The 12,019-nt window shown below is 43.0% G+C and overlaps 1 protein-coding gene across 1 annotated transcript; it reads left to right on the top strand.

Moving 5' to 3' along the window:
• Window positions 1–768: 768 nt before the first annotated feature.
• LOC117937152 (scavenger receptor cysteine-rich type 1 protein M130-like) lies at window positions 769–11,389 on the top strand. Its single transcript, XM_034860884.1, has 8 exons — window positions 769–799; window positions 2,006–2,113; window positions 4,689–4,721; window positions 4,810–5,097; window positions 6,602–6,916; window positions 7,010–7,312; window positions 10,652–10,966; window positions 11,060–11,389. Exons 1-8 carry the CDS (start codon window positions 769–771, stop codon window positions 11,386–11,388), a joined length of 1,722 nt encoding a protein of 573 aa, XP_034716775.1. The 3' UTR covers window position 11,389.
• Window positions 11,390–12,019: the final 630 nt, after the last annotated feature.

The raw sequence follows: 12,019 nt of genomic DNA, 5'->3' as shown, positions 1-12,019 counted from the left end.
TACAGACACTAACACACGTTCTCTCCCAACAGGAACATTTAGTCAGCCATAGAACAACATCCTACAGACACTAACACATGTAATAATATTCTTCTACCAATATGCACGGCCTTCTGCATTTGGCCACACATTCTCATCCTGATATATTTTCTGGCAAGGCATCTTGGGAAATCTTTTGGAATTAATTGCTGATGCAGGTTTCATCAAAAACATTAGAGACAACAAAATCCAGAAATCAGCTAACTATATGGTATCAACTCTCTGCACTATTCTCCCTTATCAACTGTTCAATATTAGGGGTTTTATGGGCTTTATGTCGTTTCCAATATTGCACACTGTCACTTTAAAAAAACAAGACAACATAGCAAAGAAAAGTTTTTATTTAGCTATTCAAGTAGGGCACCAAACCCTCCCGTACATCCCGGTCTTCTTCCTCTGCACCCTGTGACGGTGCCCCCCCCCCTGACTCTGCCGTCCCAGATGCATTCCAGTCGTTGTCATAAGTCTCTCCATGACTCTCATAAAGATTATACGAAGCCCTGCAGGTCACAACCAGAGATCTCACCGGTCGGACGTCAGTTACACTGAATACATATTTTGGTGTGTAATCTCGGTTGCTAAAGTTCATATACTTTATATAGCGTATTCTAAATAGTGACGGGGGCCCCTAACACATGCAAATGTTAGCTAACGTTACCAGGAAACTTCACTTTGTGTCGGCGAACAACAGTCAATGACATCGATATGACAAAATCCTCTCTCTTAGAAATGGCTAACTTTCACCTATCAAAGCACAATGGTAAGAGGACATAGGTGAAGAACTTAATCAGCACCTCTGGGAGCATATTCTTCTCAGAGTACACTCTTCCTCCCTGTGTGCCAAACATGGTCTGATCCAGTTTAAATTAATGCACTGCATTTATTGGACAAAACTCAGGCTTTCTAAAATATATCCCGACATTGATCCTGCTTGTGGTTTAGGTGTAAAATAGCTCCAGCCTGTCTTAGTCCTGTGCTTTGGTCGTGCCCGTTGCTCAAAATGTTAAAAAGGTGCATTGTTTGAAAGCCCATCTCGACACCTCTATGTTCCACTCCCACAGGTGTTTTTACTTAACATCCGACTGTGTGGCCTTTACAGGCTCAGCTTGATTGGCACGTGTTAATTTAGGTTTTATCCATGTTCAACCATCCTCTGGTCTGTGAATGAAGAGCTTGGTTGTTCAATGAGATGTTAAGAGGCAGTATTAATGCAAAGAAATGACCGGAGCATTCATTGTAGAGAATAAGTAGACTAAAACTGAAATATTGAGACAAGCACTGACTGAAAATCTATTTATCCACGGGGACACATCCACAGTCAGCAGCCAGCCACTTCATCATTATAGCAATCTCAACCCGATCAGGACTGAACTCCGGTGCTAAGGACGGGAACGGCAGCTTACAAAAACTGGGAGTTGGAAGGGGGGTGTCGCGATTCTGCCTTCTCACTCCACAACACGGAGATCTGTGTGTCGCAATTTCGATTTCATATTGCTAACCTGTGTGTTTGTGTGTGTGGGTGTCTGTCTGTTTCTGTGTGTATGTCTGTCTGTTTCTGTGTGTATTTTTGTGTGGGTGTTTATGCATGTGTGTGTTTGTGTGTGTGGGTGTCTGTCTGTGTGTATGTTTGTGTGGGTGTATGTGAATCAATAGTTTGATTACTAATCAATATAATGTTAAGTTGAGCCGTAGATGAGTTGCTTGTGAAAGACGGTCTGCTGATGTTCCCACGGCAACGAGACTGTGCTAATGTTTATCTGGTGGAACATGTCAGAAACCACCGTCCTACAATCTGTCATGTGTATGTAGCTTCTTATCAGATTATCTTTGTCAGAGACATTCAGTTCAGCGACGTTCCCGTCAGTCCACAGAGAGGACACATTGTCTTTGATGGAGCCTTCAAGGACACAGAGACACACAATTGCACTCTTTCTGCGTAAGTTCTGTCAAACCTCATCGTGAGAAGGCCGTGTGCTGGCTGGGAGGAATGTTTGGCCAAGGTGGCTGAACCTGTCCCACCTGGACATGGATCACCTGCTGCTGCTGCTGCTGCTGCTGCTGCTGCGGAGCTCAGGTACCATTCTGCATTAAACATCTTCTCTTTTATCATTCATTGACTCTTCATTTCCTCTCAGACACACAAAGTATCTCTTGGTTTTATAACACACCAAAGTTTCAGTTGCAGTGTTCAAACATTTGATATTCACGTATCAATCTTTAAATCAGAGACGGAGAAAGAAAAGACCATAAGTGGAAATGGATTTAGTCGAATCATTAAAATCCTTCAGATTTTCATCAAATAAAACCACGTTTCTGATTGTATTTTTAGTCTGTTGTTATTTCTGCAACATCTAACCTTAACCCTAATTTTTTAACCAACCACTGAACTAATGATGACGAATCAAAAAGTAGAACTTCATCATCAGAACCATTCAGAATCTCCAGATTGTTTAACAGTCATCAGATTTGATCCAGAATGAAAAAACTGAAGAATTTAGACAGGTGTTTTTTTTTTTTTTTTTGAGTGGAGATTTAATATATGGAGTTTAGCTTTTCTGTTTTAAATGTGTGTAAGTCTGTGGAAAATTCTGCATAGTAACATTCTGTCGCCCTGTTGTAAATCAGTAATCATCCGCATGGCTTTAATCCATAAGATGGACATTCTGCAGAAAGTTTTGCGGTGACTCCGCCTCATGCATCATCTGATCAGTGCTACTGCGTGTGAGTTGATCAGGTTGATACTGTATGTGTTTCCTGTTCTCTCTCCTGCAGCAGTTTCTCTGCTAATTGTTAAATGAATGCTAATGCTAACAAAACCCTTCCTGCTGCTGCTTCACATTAAAACAACCTCAGCTGGACAAACACAGGAGGCTTTTATTGTGAGCAGCCACAGAAAACAGTCTGGTCTAAACATCATCTTCAGTTTGGTCAGCGGGGGGGCGGGCGGCTGCAGAGAGTCAGTAATAAATACCTAGTTTATTGCTTATAAGTAGTGAATTTGACTGCAGTAGTTTTAGTTTGGTTGCTGTTTGTAAAGAAGCTCATGCTGAAAAAAACAGCAACATTTTGTCACATTTAGCTTTCAACAATGTTTAAAAACTGGTATGAATTTTTGAGGGTCGCATTTTTGCACAAATACAACAATATTTGTCAATTTAGAAGTATTTTAAATAGTTAAATGCAAATAGTAAATGTTACACCTAATTGTAAATCTAAATGCCTAATCTAAATGTTAAATTTAAATATAACTCTAAATGGTAAATCTTAATATTAAATGTAAATGTTAAATCTAAATCTTAATGGAAAATCTGAATGTAAAATGTAAAAGGTAAATGTAAATGTTAGATATAAATCTTAATGTTCCATCTAAATGTAAAATCTAAAAGTTAAATGTAAATGTTAAATATAAATCTTAAAGTTAAATCTAAATGTTAAAGCTAAATCCTAAATGTAAATGTTAAATATAAATCTTATTGTTAAATCTAAATGTTAAATAAAAAATGTAAATGTTGAAAATGAATCTAAATGTTGAGTATAAATGTTTGGGGTGAAACTAAATATTTAACTATAATGCAATTTTAAAATGCCAAAGTACCAAATTAAAAGCGGGAGGAGGTCAATGTGAGTTTATAGTGTCAAATAACAAACACAAACCATCTCATCCGGGGAGATGGACTCTTGGGCATGGATTATGGATGGATTATCGTAACTACCTAACTACCTAAAACAATAAACATGTATTACACACAGTAAATCAGTACACAGTAAACAAGTACTCTTCAACTGAATTTGAAGAGTACTTTAAGTTTTTAGTGTCACTTTTACGACGGGTGAGGGACTTTTGACCTGTAGCTGCTATAGCCAGCTACAAGGGGGGGCTCACATTGACTGAACATTTAGATTTAGAATTAATATTTAGATTTAAATTTATCATGTATATTTACATTTAACATTTACATTTAGCATTTAGATTTAGGATTTAGATTTAGGATTTAGATTTAACATGTAGGTGTAACATTTAATATAGGGATTTAAATAAATATCTCTAAGTTAACAAATTTAGTTGTAAATACACCAAAAAGTGACCTTAAAAAAAAAAAAACTGGAGCTCACCGCCAGTGTTGGTGAAATAGCAAGCTAGCATTAGCGAACTAGGGCTCCAGGGGGGTTGTGCCGCTGCTACTGGGTCTGGAGCTCTCTCTGTCTCACTGGAGAGAAGATCAGGTCGGCAGCGTAGCTTTCTAGCGATGTTTCCACACTGGCCGAGCCCCATTGACTGCGGTCCGTCTGCGGCTGCAGGACCTGGAGCTCACCACCAGTGTTTCAGTTGGACTGTTAAAGTGTTGAGATAATTAAAAGGTATGTAGAAGCGGGCTGGCTGCTAGTTAGCTAACGCTAGCTTTCAAGCTACATAAATAAGCCGGACAGAGTTGTCCGTCATCTGATCAAAATACGAGCACAGATTTTTTTTTACAAGCTCTCAAATCATATTCTGCAAGTGCTCACATCGCATCTACGCGCTCTCACTTTTGCACCATATTTACCTTCATAGATTCTTCCCAGAACAACCTGAGAGAATTTGTTCTGTCCACGGCTGTGATCCAATCACGCTTCTTTATGCTGATGTTTACCTTCTGGTTTATCCTCAGGACTCCAGGGTGAAGGAGAACTCACCTCATCAGGTACACACAGACAGAATCAGCATTTACAGTTTCAGCTTTTTTTATTAAATCAACTCATCTTGCTGATGATTCTCTGCTTTCTGTTCAGAGTCTGTCAGGTTGGTTGGGGGAGCTAGTCGCTGTGCAGGAACACTGGAGGTGATGAAACATGATGGAGACTGGAGACCAGTGAGGTACTCTGACTGGACCCTGGAGATAGCAGCTGCTGCCTGCAGAGAGGTAGACTGTGGCTCTGCTATTGCTGTAGTATGGAGAGAAGGGTCCTCATACAAATCTGTGTGGTGGATCTGGTCTGACTGTGTTGAGTCTGGATCTGCTCTGAGAGAGTGTGCTGAATCAGGTTTCTCTTCCTCCTTCCTTGATCTCACCTGCTCAGGTAAGCCCGTCCTCGTGGTGCGATAACTTACTGCTGTAATTTTCAATCAATAAAGTTAGCAAACAGCAGTAAAACCCAGAGCAGAGCTAGACCCTGACCTAATGGCAGGTTCCACTTCCGGATTGCTCCGGTGCTGCAGGAAATTCAGTCAAAGCCATGTATTTTCTATTTCCTTCCTCTTTCTTTCTGTTTGAATTGAAACTAGAGTGGATTTCTGAGGACTATGGTTACCTGCTCCTCAGATCTCTGCAGGGTATATCCAGACAGCTAGCTAGACTTTCTGTCCAATCTGAGTTTTCTGTCGCACGACTATGTTGAAGTGGCTCTGTGCTGAGTTTAGGTATTGTGCAGCTTGTATTGTTGAACGGTGTGAAACTTACTGAGGCGTTGTATCGCTCGTTTGGTGGATGTTTTAGTCTGTACTAAAAGGAGTTACTTTTGATACTTCCCCAATTGTATTAAAAAAAATTCTCAATCCACACTCAGTGATTCGGTGATTTAACATTTTAGAATTACAGTTTTATTTCTTTTTACTAGACACACACCCCCTAACTACATTAAAGGGCCCCTGCCCGGATCAGGGAAACCGGAGGCTAGGCTTAAGGCTTTTCTGATTTTACCCGAGACGTCTCCAACTGACAGGCTTTTTTTCCCCCCCTGTAAATTTTGTCTGACGTGATCTTTACAACCAAGGATTTTTCTTTAGAACTCACGGTCAGGAACCGTTCCTCCCAGGGTCACCGGAGGTCCCCCCCTTTCTCAAGGACGCCCGTTAGCCTTTATTGGTCGCCGATCCGATTTCTCGGTCTTTATCGGTCGCTTGGTGGCTCAGACCTGCAGAGCAGATGGGGAAATGCACCCACACTAGGAGATAACAGGAGGTCTGACTGTCACCGTTGATCCCCGCCGGGAAGCAACTCACCCAGGCGGTTAAAGAGGACTCTTAACCCTCTGAGACCGAGAGACTCGCCCACGAGCCTAAACAGCACCTCGGATTCATAGTTTAATCATTTAATAACCATAACAGCTAGAAACTCAACAAAAATGTTTGCTAAAAGCTGACGAGTTAGCGATTACGGAGGTCTCTTCCGGGTCCTTCTAGCCTCTATAGGTAATTTTCTATCCAGCCTGGAACTGGCCTTTTTCGGGGTCGATTAGCATTAAATCCAAACCAATACATCCAAGATTGATCCCCTTTGTCCATCATGTATCGCGTATGGGTCCCCTAGCATACAACGAGCTCAGGTGATTTTATTCTTTTAGTGAATACAAATGTTGGGTCTATTTGCATATTTCTATTGACTTAAAATGTTATTGTGTTGCCAAATTTACACTTTCCAGCGGTGGTGTGACTGCGGTATAAAGATGAGTTCTGTTAATGATCATCTTCTGTTAGAGCGGTGCTGAGTCCAGTTTGAATCAGTGACTTGTTGTTTGATGTCATCTTGTTGTTCTGTGTCTGGTGTCCTTGCTCTCTCTATGTTATCTTCTACCCTCTCTCCAGACTCTGTCAGGCTGGTGAATGGGACCAGTCTGTGCTCAGGCAGACTGGAGGTGAAGACCAACCAGACTACCCAGCGCTGGTCATCAGTGTGTGAACATGACTTTGACCATCAGGATGCAGAGGTAGTCTGTAGGGAGCTTGACTGTGGGGCTCCTTCAGTCCTCCAGGGGGCACTCTATGGAGAAGTGGAGCCTCCAATGAGGACCAAAGAGTTCCAGTGTGGAGGCCATGAGTCTGCTCTCTTGGACTGTAGAAGCTCAGGCTCAGATAGAAACATCTGCTCACCTGGAAAAGCTGTTGGAATCACCTGCTCAGGTAGAAGAGGAGCTGCAGCTCTGATTTGGTTCATTTCTGTTCTAATAATACTCACTTTGTTCTTTTGCTGATTACTCTCTGGTTTCTGTTCAGAGTCTGTCAGGTTGGTGGGAGGAGCCAGTCGCTGTGAAGGAACACTGAAGGTGAAACATAAAGGAGAATGGAGACCGGTGATTGGTTACTATGACTTTTTTAACTCTGACTGCACCCTGAAGACAGCCGCTGCTGCCTGCAGAGCGTCAGACTGTGGCTCTGTTGTTTCTGTACTAGAAAGAAAAGAGTCCTCAATCAGATCTGTGTGGTGGATCAGGTCTGACTGTGTTGAGTCTGGATCTACTATTAGGGAGTGTGCAGAATCCGATTCCTCTTCCTCCTTCCTTGTTCTCACCTGCTTAGGTAAGCCCATCCCCGTGGTTGGATAACTTACAGCTGTACTGTTTGAACATTAAATGAAGTTTGCAAAAAGCAGTAAAACCCAGAACAGACCTAGACCCTGACCTCATGGCAGTGAAAGTTACACGTTAGCTAGTCTATATTCTTGACGTTCCACTTCTTTCTTTGTGTTTGATTTTAAACTACAGTAGATTTCTGAGGACCATGGTTAACTGCTCCTCGGATCTCTGCAGGGTAAATCCAGACAGCTAGCTAGACTATCTCTCCAATCTGAGTCTTCTGTTCCACGACTATTTTGAAGCAGCTCAATGCTGAGTTCAGCAATTGTGCAGCTTGTTTAAACCTTCGCAAAAGTTCTGTTGTTTCTGCTGACAGACTCAGATTAATATTCTAAGTGTCTGACAACATTATGGAAAGGATTTTTGTTAAAGAGTAAGATCATTTTTTTTAAACATAAAAACTTCCCGAAAAGGCGTTCGCCACCCCCACCAAACTCCATGTAAATAAACAGGAATTATACCTTTGTTTATTCAGCACCCGTTGCATTGTGCTCCATAATTAAATAACAATAACTACTATAATTAAAATTTACTCCCACATACGTTGCACTTTTCATTGCACTAAAAAAGTGTGCCTCTCCCGAACCATCACCTTATCAGGGTTTGTGTGTCCCTTTGAACCTGACGGCTGTGTTGTCTTGAGCTGTGTGTTCCTGGTAGGATCTCCAGTGGCAAACTGGTCTCAGGTGAGGTGCCAGACAAAGAATGGTTCAAAAACCATGTAGGATTGAACGAGGTAGAGCGGGAGGGACCCTGCACGGAGGAAGCACGGGGCCCCCGTCTGGAGCCATTCCCAGACAGAGGGCTTGTCAGCGAGCGCCAGGTGGCCAGGTTTGCCACGGAGCCCGGCCGGGCACAGCCCAAAGAACCTACGTGCACCGTTCTCTCCATCCCATGGGCCCACCACCTGTGGAAGGAACCGCTGGGGTTGGGTGCACTGCCACATGGGTGACAGTGAAGGTCAGGGGCCTCGATGGACCAGAACTGGGCGGAAGCGGCTGGCTCTGGCGACATGGAATGTCGCCCTCTCTGTGGGGGAAGGAGCTGGAGCTTGTGCGGGAGGTGGAGCGCTACCAGGTAGATCTGGTAGGGCTTACCTCTAAGCACAGTCTCGGTTCTGGAACCGTACTTCTGGATAGGGGTTGGACTCTATCCTACTCCGGAGTTGCCCAGGGTGGGAGACGCCGGGCAGGTGTGGGGATACTTGCAAGCCCTCTGCTGAACGCTAATGCGTTGGAGTTTACCCCGGTGGACGAGAGGGTTGGCTCCCTACGCCTATGGGGGATGGGGGGGAAACTCTGACTGTTGTTGGGGCATATGCACCAAACAAAGGCTCAGAGTATTCGGCCTTCTTGGAGACCTTGAATGGAGTCTTGTATAAGTCTTCAGTGTGGGACTCTGTAGTTCTGTTGGGTGACCTCAATGCACACGTGGGCAATGATGGAGATACATGGAGAGGCGTGATTGGAAGGAATGGCCTCCCTGATCTGAAGCAGAGTGGTTGTCTGTTGTTGGACTTCTGTGCTAGTCATGGATTGTCCATAACAAACATCATGTTCAAACATAGGGATGCTCATAAGTGTACGTGGTACGAGAGCACCGTAGGCCGAAGGTCAATGATCGATTTTATAACTGTTTCATCTGATCTGAGGCCGTATGTTTTGGACACTCGGGTGATGAGAGGGGTGGAGCTGTCAACTGATCACCATCTGGTGGTGATTTGGGTCAGGAAGGATCCTGGAAGTACGCCCAAGTGGTCTACATGTGTTTTGTGGATCTGGAGAAGGCGTGTGACTGGGTCCCCATAGGGCCATCCAATCTCTGTGTGGCCAAAGCGAGAGCTGTGTTCAGGTTCTCGGCAGTAAGTCGGGTGAGGGTTGGCCTCCGCCAGGGCTGCGCTTTGTCACCAATCCTGTTTGTAGTATTTATGGACAGGATATCGAATCATTATCGGGATGGGGAGTGGTTGTAGTCCGGTGGGCAGGGGATCTAATCACTGCTTTTTCCGGATGATGTGGTCCTTACGGCATCATCGGCCTATGACCTTCAGCAGCACTCACTGAATCGGTTCACAGCCGAGTGTGAAGCGGCTGGGATGAGTATCAACACCTCTAAATCTGAGGCCATGGTTCTCAGCAGGAAACCGATAGTGCCTTCTTTAGGTAGTGAATGAGTCCTTACCCTAAGTGAAGAAGTTTAAGTACCTTGAGGTCTTTTTCGCGAGTTAGGGGACTATGGAGCAAGATATTGGTCGGAGAATCAGCGCAGCAAGTGCACCGCTGTGACGAAAAGATCTACCGGTCAGTGTTCGTTCCTATCCTCACCTATGGTCATGAAGGTTGGGTCACGACTGAAACAACGAGATCCAGAGTAAAGCGGCAAAAATGGGTTTAGCTGGTTAATGTGGCTTGGAAAAGGGAAGTTTGGGGTTCCCTGCTGGGGCTGCTGGACGAAGATGGATGGATGGAAATAGTTTGGAAATTAGTGTTTTTGGTTAGTACATATTAGTGCGTAGATATTAGTGTGTGTATATATAAGGGAGTATGTATTAGTGTGTGTGTGTGTGTGTGTGTGTGTGTATAGTGTGCATATATTAGTGTGAATGTGTATATTACTTTGTATATACTAGCGTCTATACATTAGTGTGTATGTGTATATATCAGTGTACATTATTTTGTATATATCAGAGTGTACATCTATATATTAGTGTGTTTGTGTGTGTGTATATATACACACACACTATAACAATATATATATTGTTTCTTTGTATGAATAAGCACATTGTGAGCAATACGATCCAAATCAATATTCTCATACCTGGCAAATAAACTGATTCTAATTTCCAAAGAAAGCTCCTTTTGCATCTATTCTCTGTGAATAACTATGAGCTACAGACAGCGTTAATCATCTGTTCCTCTAGTTCTTCTTCAACAACGTGAGGACATCAGGAGGATCTAAACACTTTCGAGACATAGCGTCTTACACATTTCTTTCTCCAGTTCAAATATTTGATTTCAGACAAATACACAGCGCCTGCTAGACTGACACAAATGTTGGGTCTATTTGCATATTTCTATTGACTTCGAATGTTATTGCGTCACCAAATTCACTTTCCTTTGGCGGTGTGAACGCGGTATAAAGATGAGTTCTGTTGTTAGTGATCATCTTCTGTTAGAGCGGTGCTGAGTCCAGTTTGAATCAGTGCCTTGTTGTTTGATGTCATCTTGTTGTTCTGTGTCTGGTGTCTTTTCTCTCTCTAATTTATCTTCTGTCATTTCTCCAGACTCTGTCAGGCTGGTGAATGGGACCAGTCTGTGCTCAGGCAGACTGGAGGTGAAGACTAACCAGTCTAACCAGCGCTGGTCCTCAGTGTGTGAACATGACTTTGACCAACAGGATGCAGAGGTGGCCTGCAGGGAGCTTGACTGTGGGGCTCCTTCAGTCCTCCAGGGGGCACTCTATGGAGAAGTGGAGCCTCCAATGAGGACCAAAGAGTTCCAGTGTGGAGGCCATGAGTCTGCTCTCTTGGACTGTAGAAGCTCAGGCTCAGATAGAAACATCTGCTCACCTGGAAAAGCTGTTGGACTCACCTGCTCAGGTAGAAGAGGAGCTGCAGCTCTGATTTGGTTCATTTGTGTTCTGATAATACCCACTTTGTTCTTTTGTGGAAGACTCTGTGGTTTCTGTTTAGAGCCTGTCAGGTTGGTTGGGGGAGCCAGTCGCTGTGCAGGAACACTGGATGTGAAACATGACGGAGAATGGAGATCAGTGATAGGCTATAATATGAACTCTACCTGGACCCTGAAGGCAGCAGCTGCTGCCTGTAGAGCATTGGACGGTGGCTCTGCTGTTTCTGTAGTTAAGAGAAAAGAGTCATTAAACAGACCTGTGTGGTTGATTGGGTCTGACTGTGTTGAGTCTGGATCTGCGCTGAGGGAGTGTGCAGGATCAATCTTATCTTCCTCCGTCTTCCTTAATCTCACCTGTTCAGGTAAGCCTATCATTGAGGTGAATGAATGAATGAATGCGCAGATGAATGCTTTTATTTTTAAAAACATACAAGAAAAATAAATCTTATATAACAAACTTAAAATACAAGACACTAATTATATACGTGTGTGTGTGTGTCTGTATAGATAAACACATAAAGAAAGTAGGAAAAAACAAAATGTGGTTTAGGTCCTTTTCTTTTCAAAATGTCCAAACTCAAAGTGTCTTCAATACACAACCAAACAACCTCCTAACAGAAAACATCCAGAAACCTCTTCAGATCAGATGATCCATTAAGTTCCTATTATGTAATGAGTTATCAACCTGGACCATATGTTCCTATGTGTCTAAGTGACTGATGGGAACATCAGTCTCTTACATTGGTCCAGTATTAGGAGAGATCTCTGCAGTCATTAGCAGAGAAACAAGCTAACATGTCAGTTAATAGGACAATTTTGCAGCTTGTATTTACCTCCACAAAAGTAAGAAAAAGGATTTCTATTAAAGAGTATGATCCTGATGATGATGTATGATGATACAAAATTGCGTTCTCAAAACTGACCGGACTCCATGTTGTACATAAACAGTAATTTAATAATCACAAATGACTGGTTTTTCTGTTATTGGTTTTATGGAAAACACTTTAAATTGCCCTGTTTCT

Source organism: Etheostoma cragini, chromosome 2 (genome assembly GCF_013103735.1).
Source record: "Etheostoma cragini isolate CJK2018 chromosome 2, CSU_Ecrag_1.0, whole genome shotgun sequence".
NCBI lineage: Eukaryota > Metazoa > Chordata > Actinopteri > Perciformes > Percidae > Etheostoma > Etheostoma cragini.
This window is presented reverse-complemented; position numbering and strand designations above follow the sequence as displayed.

Coding starts and splice junctions, on each gene's coding strand:
- LOC117937152 (XM_034860884.1), top strand. CDS start 769: ATGGCTAACTTTCACCTATCAAAGCACAATG. Junction 800..2,005: donor TCACCTATCAAAGCACAATG/GTAAGAGGACAT, acceptor CATCGTGAGAAG/GCCGTGTGCTGGCTGGGAGG. Junction 7,313..10,651: donor CCTTGTTCTCACCTGCTTAG/GTAAGCCCATCC, acceptor TCATTTCTCCAG/ACTCTGTCAGGCTGGTGAAT.